Source organism: Drosophila virilis, chromosome 2 (genome assembly GCF_030788295.1).
Source record: "Drosophila virilis strain 15010-1051.87 chromosome 2, Dvir_AGI_RSII-ME, whole genome shotgun sequence".
NCBI classification, from domain to species: domain Eukaryota; kingdom Metazoa; phylum Arthropoda; class Insecta; order Diptera; family Drosophilidae; genus Drosophila; species Drosophila virilis.
In genome coordinates, this window is record NC_091544.1 from 11,080,195 (window position 1) to 11,097,891 (window position 17,697).

Genomic DNA, 17,697 nt, shown 5'->3' on the forward strand with positions numbered 1-17,697 from the left:
AGGTGCGATATTTCTCAACGATTCAGAGCTGTACAATCGAAACGATAACGATTAACTTAACGAAATGGTCACTGTTGCGACGGCCCTGGCACAAAAGTAAACAAACAAAGTGAAAATTTCGCAAGTAAAACGGCGAAAAATGTGTAAAAAATCGCGCTAAAAATGTGAAAATCTGCACAACGTATTTTAAGTGACTCGCTTGGTGCTGTGCAACATAAACGTGTTGAAAGCAGAGCGCAAAGCGCTTTATATGACAAGGATATGAAAAATAGTGATGACTCCGATGAGGGTAAGTAAAAGTCAATAAACTAGCGTTGGCACAGGGTGCTTAAGTGCCTAAATTGCCAAATGGGCGCGCAAAATTACAATTTTAAATGTCAATAAATTGAAATGTGATACAGCCAGATAGGCATATGAGTTGGAAATGCTTGATTAGGCATTCACATTCACACTTGCGCCCCTGAGATATTTGATACACATCAACTATGAATGTAAACAAATAACTACGCACACCTGTCCATGGTATACCCAACCATGACCCATACCCAATGTGCAACAGTTGTGGGATTTGTGTGTCTTGCGCAGTGCGTGCAACGGCTTCAATGAATGAAGTCTTGGTCGAAGCGGACGAACCAGACAACACGTCGCGACGTTGTTGGCAAATTAATCGATTTTCCGAAGCAACTGCCAAGTCAATAGTTGGCTCAGTTACATACCGAGCAGCGCGCCACGCGGTCGTCTTGATGGCATAAATATAAAGCTTTGTTGGTTTGTTTGGCATTGCTTGGGGCAGCTTACATAAGAATGTCTTGGAAATTTGTGGAACGGCCGAAACCTGGCACTGAGACTGCTTTGGATGCCTGCGACTATTTTGTCGATGAGGTCATTGAGAGCTCGCGTGGACGGGGTGCGATATATGACAAGCAGTTTACCATATGCTGGATCCTTGCTTGACCTAATTGCTCTCATCCCTTCCAGATGCGCGTGAGGAGGTGCGTCAAATAAAGCATGGCGAGCTGCGTGCCGCCGTCAGCACTGGAGATGAACGCACGGTGCGCGTGCTGCTCGAGGCGCTGGGTAGGGAGCGACAGATCATTGTCAATATGGCACCAGCCGGCGCCAATACGCTTCTCTTTATGTAAGTTAAAATGCAAACTAAATAATATTTGTGTTTTGTTTCTTTGTCAACTTACTCGTGCTATTAAAAACAGGTCAGTAAGTCAATCAATTATTCGAGGACTGTCTTTTAGCCAGTCAATTATTTAGCCGAAGTGCCAATTAGTCAATCAGTCGGTCGGTCAATGTGTCATTTAATCAATCAGTATATATGTAGAACAGTAATGCAATGTCTTCTCTTGTTTAACATAGCGCCAGCCAATCCGGCTTCGAGAGCATCACACAACGGCTGATTGACGCTGGTGCAGACGGACGCTCACATGCGGTCACCAAGTACTCACCGCTCTATGCAGCCGTTCACAATGGTCATTATGGGATTGCCAAGCTTATGCTCGAGCGCTTTCCGGAGCTAATACAACAGGCGACAGTGGAGCGCTGGCTACCACTGCATGCAGCCTGCATCAATGGGCATATCAAGATGCTGGAGCTGATAATCGGCTTTCCATATCCCGACTACCTCTATCAGACATATCGTGACGAGGAGGGCCAATGGGAGTGGCGCCTGCCTTTCGATGCGAATGCCCAGGATGTGACTGGGCAAACTAGTCTCTACATTGCCAGCTTGCTTGGAAATAAGCAGCTGCTGGGTGTGCTGCTTAAATGGCAACTGCGTTGCCGGCGCACCTTGAGCGAGGACTCGGGCAGTTCGACGACGGGTCAGAGCACGCCCATAACGCCCACGCGTAAGCGCATCTCCTTTGGCATACAGGCCATTATGTCCAAGCTGCATATATCTGGCGAGGGAGACGCGCTTGAAGCGCAGCCAACGCAGGAGCAAGAGTCGCAGCGATGTCCCATCCATATCAATTTGCTGTGTGGTGCGGCACGCGAAACAGCGCTGTTAGCTGCGGTGCGAGGTGGGCATTTGGATGTGGCGCAAGCGCTGCTGCAGCACGGCGCCAATCCAAATATTGTGGCCAAGCCCGTGGAAGATCACAACGATCCCAAGTGCAGCGAGGAGATCTATGGCTTAAGCAATATGCCTATAACAGAGGCCTGCAAACAACGCTCCCTGCCGATGTTGGATCTACTGCTGAAGTTTGGGGCACGGGATGATAATGGCACGGCCATAAGCGTGGCCATTGCCAGCGAGGATGAGGCGCTATTGAGTCGCCTGTTGGCGCGACGTGTGCATCCCGACTCAGACTACAAAATTAATAAGAAGGGTCTGCCCACGCCGGTTGAGGTGAATGTGTTTCTGCCGTCTGCCAGCAATATATCGTATAGCGCCATGTTTCCTAATGTTCCAACGATAATTGACTGGCACAGCCTCAGTATGAATGTGCAGCTTCCCTTCGTGCGGATTGGCTGGCTGGTGAGTGGAGTGCTTCAACTGAATCCCAAGCTAAGTTCGCATCCCAGGCTCAATGAGGTGGCGCTGACAGCTATCACACGCATTGATTTTTCGCACAATCTACTAACCAGCATTCCCCCCGAGCTGTTTAACTTAGTTAGTCTCAAGTGAGTGCTTCATGTTAATGCTTTGGGAACAGTACCTAATTTTTGCGATTTTAGATATCTGAACGTTGCCCAGAACAAAATCACGGAGCTGCCGGCACCCCTGGACAAGACCTACAACTGTCCAGTGCTAGATGAGCTCTTTCTGCAAGATAATCAGTTGACCACCCTGCCGGCGGCTATTTTCCATCTGCCCGCGTTGACCATTTTGGACATTTCCAATAATAAGCTGCAACAGCTGCCCTTTGATATGTGGCGAGCCCCTAAGCTGCGTGAACTGAATGTGGCCTTTAATCTGCTGCGCGAGTTGCCTGTGCCGCCCATGCAAACCAGCGGCTCGCTGATGAGCCTGGATAAGTTGCAGCTACTGCAATCCTGTGATGAGCCATCTTCTAATAAGCCGCATACGCTGCTACATCGGACACTGACGCATCGCAATCTATGGTCGACAGCGCTGGATATCACTGACAATGACATGAAGTGGCAGCAGGACCAGGAGCAAGAACAGGAACAGGCTGTGGCTGAAGGCAAGACACCGTATGGCGCATCGCAGCTAAGCAGTCTGAATATTGCCAACAATTTGTTCACCAGCATTCCCGCTGCACTGCCCTGTCTGGCAGTTAATTTGACACGGCTGAACATGTCCTACAACAGCCTTCGCTCCATGGGTCATGTGACCAGCTATCCCGCCACACTGAAGCAGCTGGATTTGAGCCATAACGAGATCTCGTGCTGGCCCAGCTTGCCACGCATTACTGAATCCGATCCGCATCTACTGTGCTATAGTCATGTCCAGCTGCCAGAGGGCATGGATGAGCCCATCTATAAGTCGTCTAAAGGCAGCAGCTGCTCCTTTCGTGCCTCTGTGCTGAAGAGCGTCTGCCGACACAGGCGTCATTTGCGTCTGGAGGCGCTGCGGACGCTCATCTTAGCCGATAATCTGCTGACGCGCATACAGCTGTCTACAGATGATGCCACGACGTTGTTTAATGAGAGTGAGGATGCCGACTGGAGCGTGGTGGGCGTCAACAAGTCAAAAGTTATATTTCCCAATCTATCAATGCTGGACATGACTAATAACTGTCTGAAGGAAATACCTGCCTCCCTGCATGAGCTAAGCAGCCTCTCCGTTTTGAATATCAGTGGAAATGTTCAGATTACCGAGTTGCCACCACATCTGGGTCTGCTCTCGCGGCTGTGGAACCTGAACACACGCGGCTGCCTGCTGCAGGAGCCGCTGCGCTCCATGATTGAGAGTAAAAAGCACAAGACCATGGACATAGTGGGTTATTTGAAATCCATCTATGAGGATGCGCAGCCGTATGCACGCATGAAGCTAATGGTTGTGGGCTCCTGTGGAATTGGCAAGACCACGCTGCTAGATCTACTGCGTCAGGGTGTTGGCAATGGTTCAGGTGGCTCCAGTTCGCATCGTTCGCGCGCCAATGAGAATCATTGGGCCAAGCGCATGGGACACGCGCGCAGCACCTCGCGCTCTCAGCGCCAGACGAACATATCAACGGTTGGCGTTGACATTGGCACCTGGATCTGCGAGAAGCGCAAACGGGCGACAGGCTGCCAAGCGATTGTCTTTCGCACTTGGGATTTTGGCGGCCAAAAGGAATACTATGCGACACATCAATACTTTCTGTCGAAGCGCAGTCTCTATCTGGTGCTTTGGCGCATTAGTGATGGCCACAAGGGCTTGGCGGAACTGCTGCAATGGCTAGGCAATATACAGGCGCGTGCTCCAAACTCGCCGGTGCTCATTGTGGGCACGCATTTCGATACGGTTGGTGAATCCATCTCCGCACAGCAGGCAGAGCAATTGCAGCAGCTGATACGCGAGAAGTTTATAGCCATTCCAGATGCTGAGAAGATTGGATTGCCGCGTGTCATTGACTCCATTGAAATCAGCTGTCGGTGAGTCCTGTTGCAGGCTAAAAACTTAGCCAATGTTATATCTAATCTCTATTTTCTAGTACGCTGCACAATATCCATTTGTTGGCCAACATCATCTACGACACAGCCATGCAGCTGCGATCGCCCGGCTCCAAGGAGCCGATGTTGCTGCAGAAGATACCAGCAACCTATATTGCATTAGAGGATATTATTAATGTGATTGCTTGTAGTTTACGCGCCGCCGGTCGCGATCCGGTATTGGATGCGGAGCAATATCGTTGTATGGTCACAGAGCAAATGCGTTTGCATAACTACAAGAGTTTTCGCGATGCCGCGGAGCTCCAGCAGGCAACAACCTGGTGTCACGACAATGGCATTCTACTGCACTATGATGACGCTACGCTTAGGGATTACTATTTTCTTGATCCGCAGTGGCTGTGCGATATGTTGGCACATGTGGTTACTGTGCGGGAGATAAATCCATTTGCACCTACGGGCGTCATGAAGCTGGACGACTTGCAGCTGCTCTTTCGCAGTGTGCACGCCCAGGGCAATGGGAATCGTAGGTGGGTGCATTTGCATTTTCAGAAATTTGTTTCTTCTTACCAATCCTATTTCTATGTTTATTTTTTAGCTATATAGTAAGCTTGTTAAACAAGTTTGAGGTGGCGTTAACCTGGGATTCGCGTACGCTTTTGATTCCCTCATTGCTGCCTCTGCATGAGGCGGCTGCTTATAACGAAGGCACCACAGTTAAATTACTGCAACGTGTACGAGGTCGTAATCTGGGCTGCTCCGTCTCGCAGGAGCTCAATCTGAATAAGCTCATCTATGAACAGCATCTGCCACGTACCCCAACCTGTTCGGTCTCCGCGGCCAGTCAGGGCTTGCGTCGCATACTGCTCATGACGTACTTTCCTTCCGGCTTCTGGTCACGTCTGCTTACGCGTGTTTTGGCCGACGAGCAAATAATTGAGGCTATTCGAGGCGTCTACGTGGCCTCACAGGATGTAAGTTTTCTGGATTACTTCAAATTGAATGCTTCTTAATTCTGCTGTTCCTCACCAGAAATATCTAGACTTTGATTTGCGTGGCTCACTGGAGCAGGACACCCAGTGGAACCTGTGGCAAACGGGTCTGGCATTATACTACGGACCCATACTTATCTTTCGCATTTGGGAAGTGCCCTTCCAAAGCAACGAACGCACACAGCCTTTTCGCACAGCTGGCAACCGGTTCAAGCTCAAGTTAGATGGCGCTTGGAGCGATGTGAACCTGAGCTCCTCTAGTATTTTGGAGGTTTACTTCCCACTGCTTTACGTGAGCATTTACCAAGAGCTCGATGCGGGCGAACGGCAACTGCTGGCGGAGTTACAGCCGCATATGTCACATGTGGCTAAGCTGTTAGCTCTGGTTGTGGACCACATAGATCTGCTGTTGGAGGATTGGTATCCAGCGCTCGGTACACGCTTTGTTCATACCTCTGAGGGGCGTTTCTTGATAACGCGCTTAGTGCTTTGCCCACGTTGCCTCCGCAAGCTCCAGCTGCAGAATGGTGCAGAGCCTGTGGAGCGGGAGCCCAGTCTGAGTGGCAGTAGACCCAGTCGTAGCAGTAAACGTGGCACTTTCTTTTTGCATGGCATTGGTGATCCTGGTGACGATGGCGCCCTGAATGTCTTTTCCGCTTATCTTAATGCAACTGCAAGCCGGGAGAGACGCTCAGCCGATTCGCTGGGCGCTGGCTCAGATGCGGATTCGGGCGTAGGACCGGACTCGGCTTTCTCTTCCCGCAACACCTCTGTGGATGGACATCCCGCTTATGCCTCGCATAATCTACCAGACAACTCGAATGTCTGCTATGCCTGGATGGTTGAGGAGTGCATTTTGTCCGTATACAATCAAAGCAAACTCAGCTGCCCGGTTCATCTGGAGCAGTCAATGGCCCAGCTGGCACCCGATGTCATCTTTGCAGATATTCCCGACAAGCATACAATTGCCCCTGAATGCATCATCAAGGGCTCGCTACTGGGACGCGGCGCTTTTGGCTTTGTCTTCAAGGCCACGTGCAAGTTGCGTGGCGCTCGAGCGTCCCGACCGGTGGCCATGAAAATGCTGCAGCCGGTGCAGCCAGGTGCGCGGGCTAAGGAGGTTGGTCAAAATCAGGTCTCAATAATCCTTAAAGATTGTATCCTCCTTTCTGTATTCTATTTTTAGAGCGCTTTGATGGCTTACAAGGTGGCCGTGGGCAAATGGGATCGCGATCCGCTGCAGCATTCCTGCAAGGCCTATTGCACCGCTAGACAAGAATTGGCCGTACTGCTCACACTGAAGCATCCGAATATTGTGCCTCTAGTAGGCATTTGCATAAAACCTTTGGCCTTGGTGCTGGAGCTGGCGCCACTAGGTGGTCTTGATGCACTGCTGCGCCAGTATAGGCGCAGTGGCGCACACATGGGTCCTCATACATTCCAAATGTTGGTTCTGCAGGCCGCACGCGCCATCGAGTATCTGCATCGCCGGCGCATCATATACCGGGATCTGAAATCTGAAAATGTGCTCGTCTGGGAGTTGCCACAGCCGCACAGTGAGGATAGTCCACGCAACCAGGTGCATATTAAAATTGCAGATTATGGCATCAGTCGTCAAACGGCGGCTGGTCTTAGTGCCAAAGGCTTTGGCGGCACGGAAGGCTTTATGGCGCCCGAGATCATACGTTATAATGGCGAGGAGGAGTATACAGAGAAGGTAACTGGTAATTGATCTGATATAAGTTGCTGTTTTATCATATTTCTTTCCCTTAGGTGGATTGCTTTTCTTTTGGTATGTTCATTTATGAGAATATTAGCCTGCGCCAGCCTTTTGAGGGTCATGAGTCTATCAAGGAGTGCATATTGGAGGGCAGTCGTCCGGCGCTGACACAGCGCGAGACACAATTTCCTACATGCTGTCTAGATCTCATGGTGCTCTGCTGGCACGAACAGCCGCGTCGACGGCCATCAGCTAGCCAGATAGTTTCTATACTCAGGTAAGGGTTGAAGCAGCTCTCAGTATATCGCGGGCTTAAATCCAATTTACCTTAAAGTGCGCCTGAGTGCATCCATTTGTTGGACGTGGTAGCTCTGCCGCACAGCGACAAGATTGTTTGCGGTGCATTTCAATTATTGTTGGGCAGCATTGAGGAGGAGCGCTCCGGCCTTGAATTATGGCTGCCTGCTTTTGGTTCACACATTGACATACTAGACGTTTCGCCAACTGGTAGTCTGCTGCAGTGCAGCAGCATTAGTTGTGCTCCACAGCCGCAAATGGTGCCGCCAAAAACGCCCGAAACTAGCGCAACCGCACGTGCACGTTCAGCACAGCGTGTGCCCAAGGTGAATATGCAATGCTGCTGTTTGGTGGGTGAAGCTATTTGGATGGGTGATGTTTCGGGTAATTTGCACGCGTACAGCACATCGAACTATGCACATTTGTTCTCCTACATGCTTGATCCCGCCATCAAGACAGCTGTAATCAGTTTAGTGTATATGGAGGACATTGTGCGTGTCGCTGTGGGCTTGCAAAATGGTCGTGTTTTCCTGGTAGATGCCAGTCGTATGCCCAGTAATTGCGCCTTTGCAGAGGGTTCATTTGTGCTCACCGAGATTTGTTCCGGTTTTGTGCTTCATGCCGCCTGCTCAGTACTGATTGAAGGGTGAGTTTTTAATCAAGCCTCTTTTAACTTTGCTAATCCTTATTCGTTTTTTACAGCAACTATGAGCTGTGGTGTGGCGAGTTAGCTGGCAAAATCAATGTTTTTCCTGTTAATGAGTCTGGTGTGTGCGGTCATCAGGCCTTATGCCACAGCGAGGAACCCAATCTGATCGAGGATGTTAAAGTGGTGCGCCTGTGCAGCAATGATAGCCACGTCTTTAGCTGTTTGTATCCCGGCTGCATGGTATATCAGTGGGGTACAATGACGAAGCGTATTGAAAACAAACTGGACTGCTCCAAGCTGCTGCCCTGCTCCGAATCCCTACAAAGCATTGCAATTGATGAACACGTAAATCTTATAAAATGCCAAATCTCAGCACTGGCGGCACACAATACCGAACTGTACATAGGCACCACCTGGGGTTGTCTCATTGTGGCCGAGCTGCAAACGCTGCGTCCCATTAGTGTATTTCGTCCTTATGAGAATGAGGTCAGTATTTGCGTATATACTTTATGATTAGTAGTTAATTCAGTCGGTAATATATTTCAGATTAAAGCTATCATAACCATGCCGAATGCCAGCGTGCCGCTAATAGCTACGCTTGGACGACGCTATCGTTCGCTGATCTCGCGTTATGTGGACATGGGTGAGTCCCCTTCGAATACAGCTAGCTCAGTGGCAAGCACGCCCACGCATGGTGCGGGCAAATCGATGCCTCCATCTAATGTGGATAACCACATACATTGCCTGTTGTGGCGAGCCAAGAACTGGACCTAAGACCGATCTCAACTATGTACTACGTAATATTGTTAAAATATTTATTAATCCACTAAAACTAGGCCAAGTATTTGGCCAAAATATTCTAAATAGTTTGTTAAACATATTGCTGGCGTAGGCACATCCTTCTATTGGAGTAATAGGTCTATTTCATATACTTTTTTGGTGCTTTTGCAGATCAAGCCCTTTTATTGCACTGAAAAACTATTAAAAGGTTAAGCTACAAACTGAATATGAAGTAATATTTCATACTTTAAAAACAATTTCATAACATTCCATTCCAACTAACTTTTTAATAAAGCTGACAATTTTCAATTTAGTGAAACGCCGTTTGCAATTCCTGTCTGATCGAACCCACCGACATGGACGACTGCCGGCTGCGTGAGTAAATCGACTCCGAGTTCTTGAGTACGCGTACGTAGTTGTTAAAGTCAATCAGAAAGTGAAACTCTTCTTTAAGTGCATCCTTTACCGGCACCTGCAACAGAATTTATGTGAGTTTACCTCAAGGTTTTATCTTTTGAATGTTTACCTTAAAGTGCCGAGCTTTTTTGATGATGAACAGCACCCAGCTGATTACGCCATAGAGCAGCGCACAGCATGAGCCCACGAGCAGGACGAAGAAGACGCCCTCTAGATTATCCATGGCAAGCGGTGTGGCATCGGGTGCATCTTCCTTAGTTGCGCATATACCAGAGCCCACCTCATTCCACCATTTGTTCTTCATCTTCTCCAGCACGCCCTGCTCCTGCAGCTCCAGCAACGCATTATTAAATTTATCGCGATGTGGCCAATCTGTAGGATTGTGCTTATGAGTTTATGGAAATTCTTTGGGTACTTTTACGACGTACTCTTTCGCATGGCTATTCCATAGCCCTTCTCGTCCAGAGCATCGCCAATTTTCTTGAGATTACATTCGCGCTTCGTGTTGTACTCAATGGATGTGGATTCCATGAGAAAGGCATAATGAGTGCTAGTCTTGACCCGGTCAACGCCCTCCTGATTGGTTTCTGTTAGATGCTCCGGATGTTCGGTCATAAATTTATTCATTTTCACGTAGCGTTCGTCTTCGGAGGTCTGCGGTAAAACACGAGTAACATAATCTCTACGAATTTAAATATCCTAAGACTAACCAAAAAGAAGTTCCTAGTCGATCCTGTACGCTTGGCTCCATAGACAACGCCGTCCTTATTCTCAGCCAGGTCATCCACGCTGTTGATTAAGCTTTGTGGTTTCTCAATGGTCAAGAAGGCAGCTAGATTAGCTGTATAGGAGGAGACGACAATCAACGTAAAGAACCACCAGAAACTGGCTACAGTGCGCGTCGACAAGGCTCTGATGGTGGATAAAGTATTGCAGAAACATACAGGATGTATATATAAGAACTTACTTGGGTCCTATTTCTGAACCCTGCTGTAGCAGAGCACCAGTTGTAAACCAAATGGAGTTACCTATAGTAAACTGATTCTCAAGCTCCTCTGGCTCTTCGATGCACGGATAAGGATTGTCCCATTCGCTTGGCGATAGACGGCCAAGTATGAAAAAGCTTAACGAAACAGCCAGAAACGATAAGCCAAGAAACCACCAAACCTCCTCCGAGAAAGGATCCATGAAGGTAAATAGTTCCGGTGTGGCTTTCTGGGGCTTTAAATAGAGTATAGCAATCCCTAAAATTAAGTAGAGCGTAAATTTCAGCCGTTAAGAAAAGATTTCCCTCAACTTGCCTAGATTCATAAAGGGTATGCTAAAATCTATAGCTTCTTCGCGCTCCGATGTTATAGTCAGATCGGTGACTGCTAAGTCAGCATACTACAAAGAACCATATGTTTTTATAAATTATCTTATCTTGTAAATTATATATTTTTTCATTTGATGTGCTACATTTAAACTTACGCCGTGCATTATCTCCCGCAACATGCCCGTTGATTCATTGGAAGTCTTATTATATGAGCCATAATCATTGCCACCATTTTTAAAGGTAAAATTGAAGCCCAATTTATCGGCCAGCTCCTTGATCAGATCCACACCATAACCTTCATACTGACTATTGCCCTCGAGTTGCTTGTAGCTCTCCACCAAACTAGCGTATGGTTTGTTCTGTCCGAAAAATCCTGGCTATAGCTTAAGTAATAATTATAATTATATGCTCTCTTACCGAAACCGAAAGCAATACGATAAATGTTTTGTTCGCCAGAGAATTGTCAATGTTATCGAACTGTGAGTTGGTGGGCGCCAAGCGCTCGGGTCTATAGCCGCGCTCCTCTTCCCAAGTGCCCACTTTGATAATGCCGGAGGGCTGCAGCTCAATGACATCCAAATGGTAGCCTTTTCGAACGTTGCCTTCAAAATAGATGGGTCCGGTGAGAAGGCGTTCTTTGAGGCGAAGCTGATAGGGATAATGGTATGAGGTAAGCCAAATCTTGAGTTCAAAAACACAATCTCACCGTTCTCATATAATTTTTGAAAGAGGAACCATCATCCCGCACACTTTCCGTGCGCTGAGAACAATTTTGAGAAACCGGCTTAACGGGCAGATTCTTTAGGGTTTCGGCAAACAATTGTACGGCATCGTATGTGAGTGCCATTTCCACGGTTATTGGACAGGAACCTAATTACTTGACAGTGAGTTTCAGTTAAGAACTGGTATGTTATTCTCTTTACCATTTCGAAAATCATCTGGATCATTATTGTAGCCCATTTTTTGCATTAACTCCTTCACAGCCATTTTCTCTGGTGAAAACATACGCAGACTTGTTATATTGGCCTCACTGTACTTATACTCTTCAAGATCAAAGGCATGAAAGTCCAAATTGCCAATAATGTAGCTATAGTCCTCGTTAATAATGCCAACTTGTTGAGCCTGGATCAGATAAATGTACCAACTCATATATTCAACAGCTTTGACATTAACCTTATTGTGCTCACCTGATTTAGAAACTCTGGCACCGTCTCTGTGGAGCCTACGACTACAATTCGATTATCTATGGACTTGCGCACACGTCTTAAGACGGGTTTATAGTTGCCATTCAGCTGCATATCATAGCGCAGTACCGTGACAATTGGTCCATTCATGCCGAAAAGGGAGTTAAGCTCATTCAGGATACTCAGATATTCCGCTTTAAATGACAAATTATATAAATAATATAACCGCAAGCTAATTCACAACTTACCCGATTCATAGAGAAATATAAAACGCGACCACTCGAAGGCAGTTATGAGGCTGTAGAGCGCCTTGGATATATCAACAGGATGGGGATGCAGATTAAAACCCTCGGCATATTCGCTCATGTAGGAGTATATATGGGGTATATCCATGGCATCGCATATGGACATCAGATGCACAGCCGTGTGGCGCGAAGAGGGTCCAAATACCCCTGCTATGCCCGTCTGCAGTCGCAAGGTAATATTAATTATAAAAATAATAAATTAAATTGGATGCAAGCTTACCTCTAGCATGCGGCACAGTTTTCCGTAGCTATGATAAGCATCGCCATAGTTCACCTCTGCTTTGAGGGATGACATAGCTAAGCCCAGCTCCAAGTTGGCCACTTCAATGGCATGATCAAATACAATATTCATTTGTTCCGTATTTTGATCAGTAAGCAGGCCTATTCAATGGAGACAATTTAAATAGAATTTTAAAATAGAATTTCGTGTCGTTGGAATAAAAGAGACAGTACAAGTCTCAGATCTCTAGCTTCACAGCGTTCGTAGCGATAAATGGACAGAACGAATATACTTTTTACACGTTGTTAGCAGAGTATTAATACATACACTATTAGGTATACAGTCCTAGTATATGTAATTTGCCGGTTTGTTTATAAACAAAAACTTGAACTTATCGCTGTCTATATGGGGGAATATATAGTACACTCAGACATTGCCGCGAACCGTCGCAAATCCAAACAAACAAACACTAAAAAGCATTTTATGAGCTTTCAGCGTTGATGGAACGAACAGCATGTTCTCTTTACGAGGCATTAAAAATAAATCAGGCGTTCGGAGACCGCAATTTGTAGTGCCAGAAAAACTTACCAATTGGTATATTGCCCGAGTTTTGGAGGCTATCGTAGCCGCCGTAATTGTCATATTGAGCATTAAGAATCGATACTTTTAATATTAATATTAAAAAATATATTAAAACATTGGCCTTAAGCATTTTATTGCATAAATTAATGAAGGCTTTTATTATATATGCATAATTATAAACAAAAGAAAAGAGGCTATGGATTTTGTGTTCTATACGCGATGAGGGAAAGGCGACAACTGCCTGAGCATTTCCAAAATATTCGTTTGGAAAACGTTTTTGAGTAAAAGTTTCTAAAAGCTTTGAGCTTAAAAATCTTTATTGAAGCATTTTATGAGTGAATACCAAGTTATGCCAACTGAAATTGTTGAGAGCTGTGAGAATATCTAATGAAAATTCCTTAATCCTCTTCGGGTATATTTTGCTCCGAATCGGTTTGAAGCGATTCTATGGATTGTGAAGAATTGCGACTGCGTGAATACACCGACTGGGCGCTCTTCAGGGCGCGCTCATTTTCCGCAAAGCTGATGACAATTTTGAACTCCTCAGCGAGTGCATCGCAGAAGGGCACCTGTGAAGAAGTTCAACTACCAATTATTCTTTTAAATTATCCAAGCTTACCTCATAGAATTTGGCCTTCTTGAAGACGAATAGGCACCAGTAGAAAAATGAAAATACAAAGGATAACAACGAGCCAACAATGAGCACGGCGTAAATGCCACTCAAGTTATCGACGCCCAGTTCCGAAGGACCATCGTCATCGCCTTTGGCCTGTATGAAAAGAGCATATTCTATATGTATATAACCGTTTTTCTTTGCAAAAACTGGATTTAGAATATTCCAATCGTTAAAGTAGAAACGTCTTGAAACTTTTTGTTCTTTATCCGATCGACTTTCATGTATTTATGTGTGTGTGATAATTTGAATTTTAAAAATGTATTTTCAAAATTTGCCCTACTATGCAATTCTTTTAAATTCAAGTAAGATTTACTTATAATAATTATAATTAATTATAATTTTATTATTAACAAGCTATGTTGAAATCTATAAGACTTTATGCTCGTTCATAATCCCGTTTTTCTGAGGTCTCTTGCAACTTAACGCCTTCTTTTCATTCCTGTCTCTTGCATATCTTTTTTATTTTATTCCGTATAGTTTTAACTGATTTTATTTGAACTCGCTTTCTACCTTTTTTCTTTTAGTGAACTGCTCATAATGCTATACAAATATGCTTTCTATTAACGGATACCAATTAAATACGTAAAAGTGTACCTGTGAATTTGCAGGTAAGTACATTACTACATATACATATGCAGATAATCAATTTAGATCCTGGGTGCGCGTTATCTCATTTACTAAAAAATTACAAGGTACTTCCAAAACTTACGCTGCAAACCCCGGCGCCTATTTCATTCCACCATTTGTTCTTAAGCCTGGCCAGCACTCCCTGCTCCTGCAGCTCCAGTAGCGCATTATTGAACTTATCGCGATATGGCCAATCTATATTTGGTGGTTATTAGTTATTAAGTTAAATTGGGCTGAAAAGGGTCTGTGCTTTAAGCCTCTACTCACTTTTAGGCATTGCAATGCCGTAACCCTTCTCGTCAAGGGCTTCGCCTATCTTTTTAAGATTACACTCCCTCACCGTATTATACTCAATAGAGGTTGATTCCATAAGAAAAGCATATTTGGTGCCCGCTTTGACCTTATCGACGCCCGCCTGATTCGTTTCAGTTAACATCTCTGGATGACTGGTCATGTACGCATTCATTTTCATGTAGGTCTCGTCCTCGGAAGTCTAAGGCAATACATATGTAATAATATATAGATATCAGAATGGCACTTATATTGCACTTACTAGAAAGAAGTTTCTGGTCGAGCCCGTGCGCTTGGCTCCATATTGCACTTCGTCTTTGTTCTCTGCCAAATCCTCAACGCTGTTTATCGAACTTGAAGGGTTCTCAATGGTCAGGAAAGCAGCCAGATTGGCTGTATATGAAGAGACCATAATTAGCGTGAAAAACCACCAGATAGCTGATATTGTGCGGGTGCTAAGTGCTCTGTAAAATAGAAAAATAGTCATAAAAATTGTTGCTTTGATTTTCCATCATTACTTGGGCGCAATTTCGGAGCCTTGCTGTAGTAGTGCGCCTGTAGTGAACCATAGTGAATTGTTAATAGTGAATTGGTTCTCCAGTTCTTCCGGTTCTTCAATACAGGGATAGGGATTATCCCATTCCGAAGGTGACAGACGTCCCAGCACAAAGAGGCACAGGGAGACGCCCAGATAGGCAATACCCAGATACAGCCACACCTCCTTTGAGAAGGGGTCCATGAAGGAGAAGAGCGCAGGCTCCGCCTTTTGCGGTTTTACATACAAAATGGCAATACCTTAAGAAGGTAGTTAGATCAAAATCGTATGCAAATTCAATTCGATATAGGGGACTTACCTAGATTCATAAATGGTATGGAAAAGTCAATGGCTTCCTCTCTCTCTGACGTTATAGTCAAGTCTGTGATTGCCAAGTCTGCATGCTAGTAAAGATTTCAGCGTTACTTTGATATAGTTAATGGTTTGGTGCAACTTACACCCTCAACAATTTCCTTAAGCATTCCTGTTGTCAAATTTGTGGTCTTATTAAAAGAACCATAATCGTTGCCACCATTGTGAAAGGTAAAGTTAAAGCCCAGTTTTTCGGCCAACTCCTTGATCAAATCTATGCCATATCCCTCATACTGACTATTGCCAATCAGAGTATTAATGCTTTCTACTAGACTGGCATAGGGCTTGTTCTAAGTTTGAATATGTGCTTTATGTGGAAAATTATTTTTAGTGAGATAAGCGCTTACTTACCGGCACGGAGATAAGCACTTTGAAGGTTTTGTTAACCAGGGAGTTTTCCTCGTTATCATTAAAAGTTGGTATTTGTGGCGGTCGCTTGAATTCAAACTCCTTGCCCTCCTCCCAGGTGCCCACCTTTACGAGTCCCACGGGCTGCAGCTCAATTACATCGAAGCTAAATCCCTTGCGCATATAGCCCTGAAAAAAAATGCGGCCAGTAATGGTTTTCTCCAGAATCTCCAACTGTAAAACGTTGCGAATAATGTACAAAAATTATTTAAAATTTGAATGATATTCTTACCGATCGCATATAGTTTCTAAAAGTGGAACCATCTGGCTGGACATTATCATGGCGCTCGGAGCAGTTCAGCTGTTGCGGCTGATAGGGCAAATAGTTGGTGGTTTCGGCAATGACACGCACCGCATCATAGGTTAGAGCCATGGCCAGCGTGATGGGCGACGAACCTGAATTTAGATACATATTTAGCCAAGAAGTTTATCAGGATAATAAAAATAGGCAGCTCTTACCATTGTTTGTGGGCTCACTTTCGCCCAGTTCATGTTGAAGTGTCTCAATTAAATCACGAACTTCCTTTTTATCCGGATCAAACATGCGTATGCCAGTTATATTGGCCTCACTGTATTTATACTCCTCCAGTTCATAGGTATGCAGATCTAGATTGCCCACCAAATATGTATAGTCCTCATTCATGATGCCCACCTGCTGAGCCTGACGCAGCAGCTCGGCTACGCCCTCCGTGGAACCAACGACCACTATGCGATTGTCTTCCGATTTGCGTACGCGTCGCAGAACTGCCTTGTAATTGCCATTAAGATTAAGGTCGTAGCGCATGACCTTAATGACGGGTCCTTTGATGCCATATAGAGTCATCAGATGATCCAGTATGGTGAGGTACTCCGCTGCAAGTAACTGACCATTAGATATATTTCTATAACCCAAGTAATTAACATACAGGACTCGTAGCAGAAAATAAATCTGGACCATTCGAACTGTTTGATAATGTCGTAGAGCGCGTGGGCAATGTCCTCGGGATGCGGATGCAAGTTGAAGCCATCTGTTTGGGGACTCCACGATAGATGTGGATATATAAAGGGTATATCCTTGGCATCGCAAGCATTTAGCAGATGTGCCGCTGTATGCTTGGCAGATGGTCCAAATACTGCACCCACGCCATTCTATAGCATAGGTAACATATTTTAAATACTATTCAAAGCTTTCCTTTCGCAACTTTACGAACCTGCATAAGTCTGCATAGTTGTGTAAACGCCTGCACGGAGTTACCATAGGCCACTTGCTCCGTTTCACCCACCAGCGGAACGCTCAAGTCGCTGTTTACCACAGCAATGGCATGCTCAAAGGTTTGGCGTATTCTGTCCGTGCTATCGTCTGTGATAAGACCTGTGCCCCGGCGTTTGAGTCAAAGAGTAATGAGTGTGTGTGGGGTAAGCGAGTGGTTCGTGTGGTTGCTCTTCTTCAAGCTTACCGATTCGAATCGCCTGCCCGCTGGCAGCTCCATAGGAACTGGCTCCATAGCCATGGACCTCGTGTGGCCACAGTAATATCACAACAATTAACCAGATATGCATTTCACCAGTTTCTTGTTGATTGCAACTTGCTTTCTTATTTTTAAATAATGTTACATGTCTTTGATCCGATTTAAAAATGTCGTTTCTATTTTTGCTCGATTTTTTGTTCTATATATATTTTTGAATCACCCACACGGACGTGAGTTTTTTGGTGTTTCGTACCCGTTGAACACACGGCTCCTACTAAAGGGGAATCAGCTGAAGAAATATACACTC

The 17,697-nt window shown here is 45.5% G+C and overlaps 2 protein-coding genes across 3 annotated transcripts; one reads left to right on the forward strand and one right to left on the reverse strand.

The window, feature by feature from the left end:
- The first annotated feature begins 74 nt into the window (after window positions 1-74).
- Lrrk (Leucine-rich repeat kinase) lies at window positions 75-10,082 on the forward strand. Of its 2 annotated transcripts, none has more exons than XM_015171499.3 (12): window positions 75-289; window positions 979-1,138; window positions 1,369-2,637; window positions 2,692-4,557; window positions 4,617-5,102; window positions 5,171-5,546; window positions 5,605-6,684; window positions 6,751-7,281; window positions 7,338-7,561; window positions 7,619-8,227; window positions 8,284-8,716; window positions 8,777-10,082. In XM_015171499.3, the coding sequence occupies exons 1-12, from the start codon at window positions 262-264 to the stop codon at window positions 9,002-9,004; spliced, it is 7,290 nt and encodes a 2,429-aa protein (XP_015026985.1). In that variant the 5' UTR covers window positions 75-261; the 3' UTR covers window positions 9,005-10,082. The 2 variants fall into 2 exon arrangements, with proteins under 2 accessions (XP_015026985.1, XP_002054167.2); XM_002054131.4 differs by lacking the exon at window positions 75-289 and adding an exon at window positions 648-907.
- On the reverse strand, window positions 9,321-17,662 carry GluRIIE (Glutamate receptor IIE). The gene is made up of 28 exons (XM_002054129.3): window positions 17,379-17,662; window positions 17,133-17,293; window positions 16,848-17,070; window positions 16,402-16,794; window positions 16,175-16,338; window positions 15,886-16,116; window positions 15,621-15,824; window positions 15,482-15,566; window positions 15,146-15,422; window positions 14,890-15,091; window positions 14,604-14,829; window positions 14,419-14,531; window positions 13,653-13,802; window positions 13,436-13,602; window positions 13,040-13,347; window positions 12,452-12,612; window positions 12,175-12,391; window positions 11,930-12,120; window positions 11,666-11,864; window positions 11,449-11,612; window positions 11,160-11,390; window positions 10,898-11,101; window positions 10,729-10,813; window positions 10,395-10,671; window positions 10,138-10,339; window positions 9,856-10,081; window positions 9,537-9,799; window positions 9,321-9,482 (listed from the first exon to the last, which is right to left on the reverse strand). The coding sequence occupies exons 1-28, from the start codon at window positions 17,479-17,481 to the stop codon at window positions 9,321-9,323; spliced, it is 5,589 nt and encodes a 1,862-aa protein (XP_002054165.2). The 5' UTR covers window positions 17,482-17,662.
- Between the last annotated feature and the right edge of the window lie 35 nt (window positions 17,663-17,697).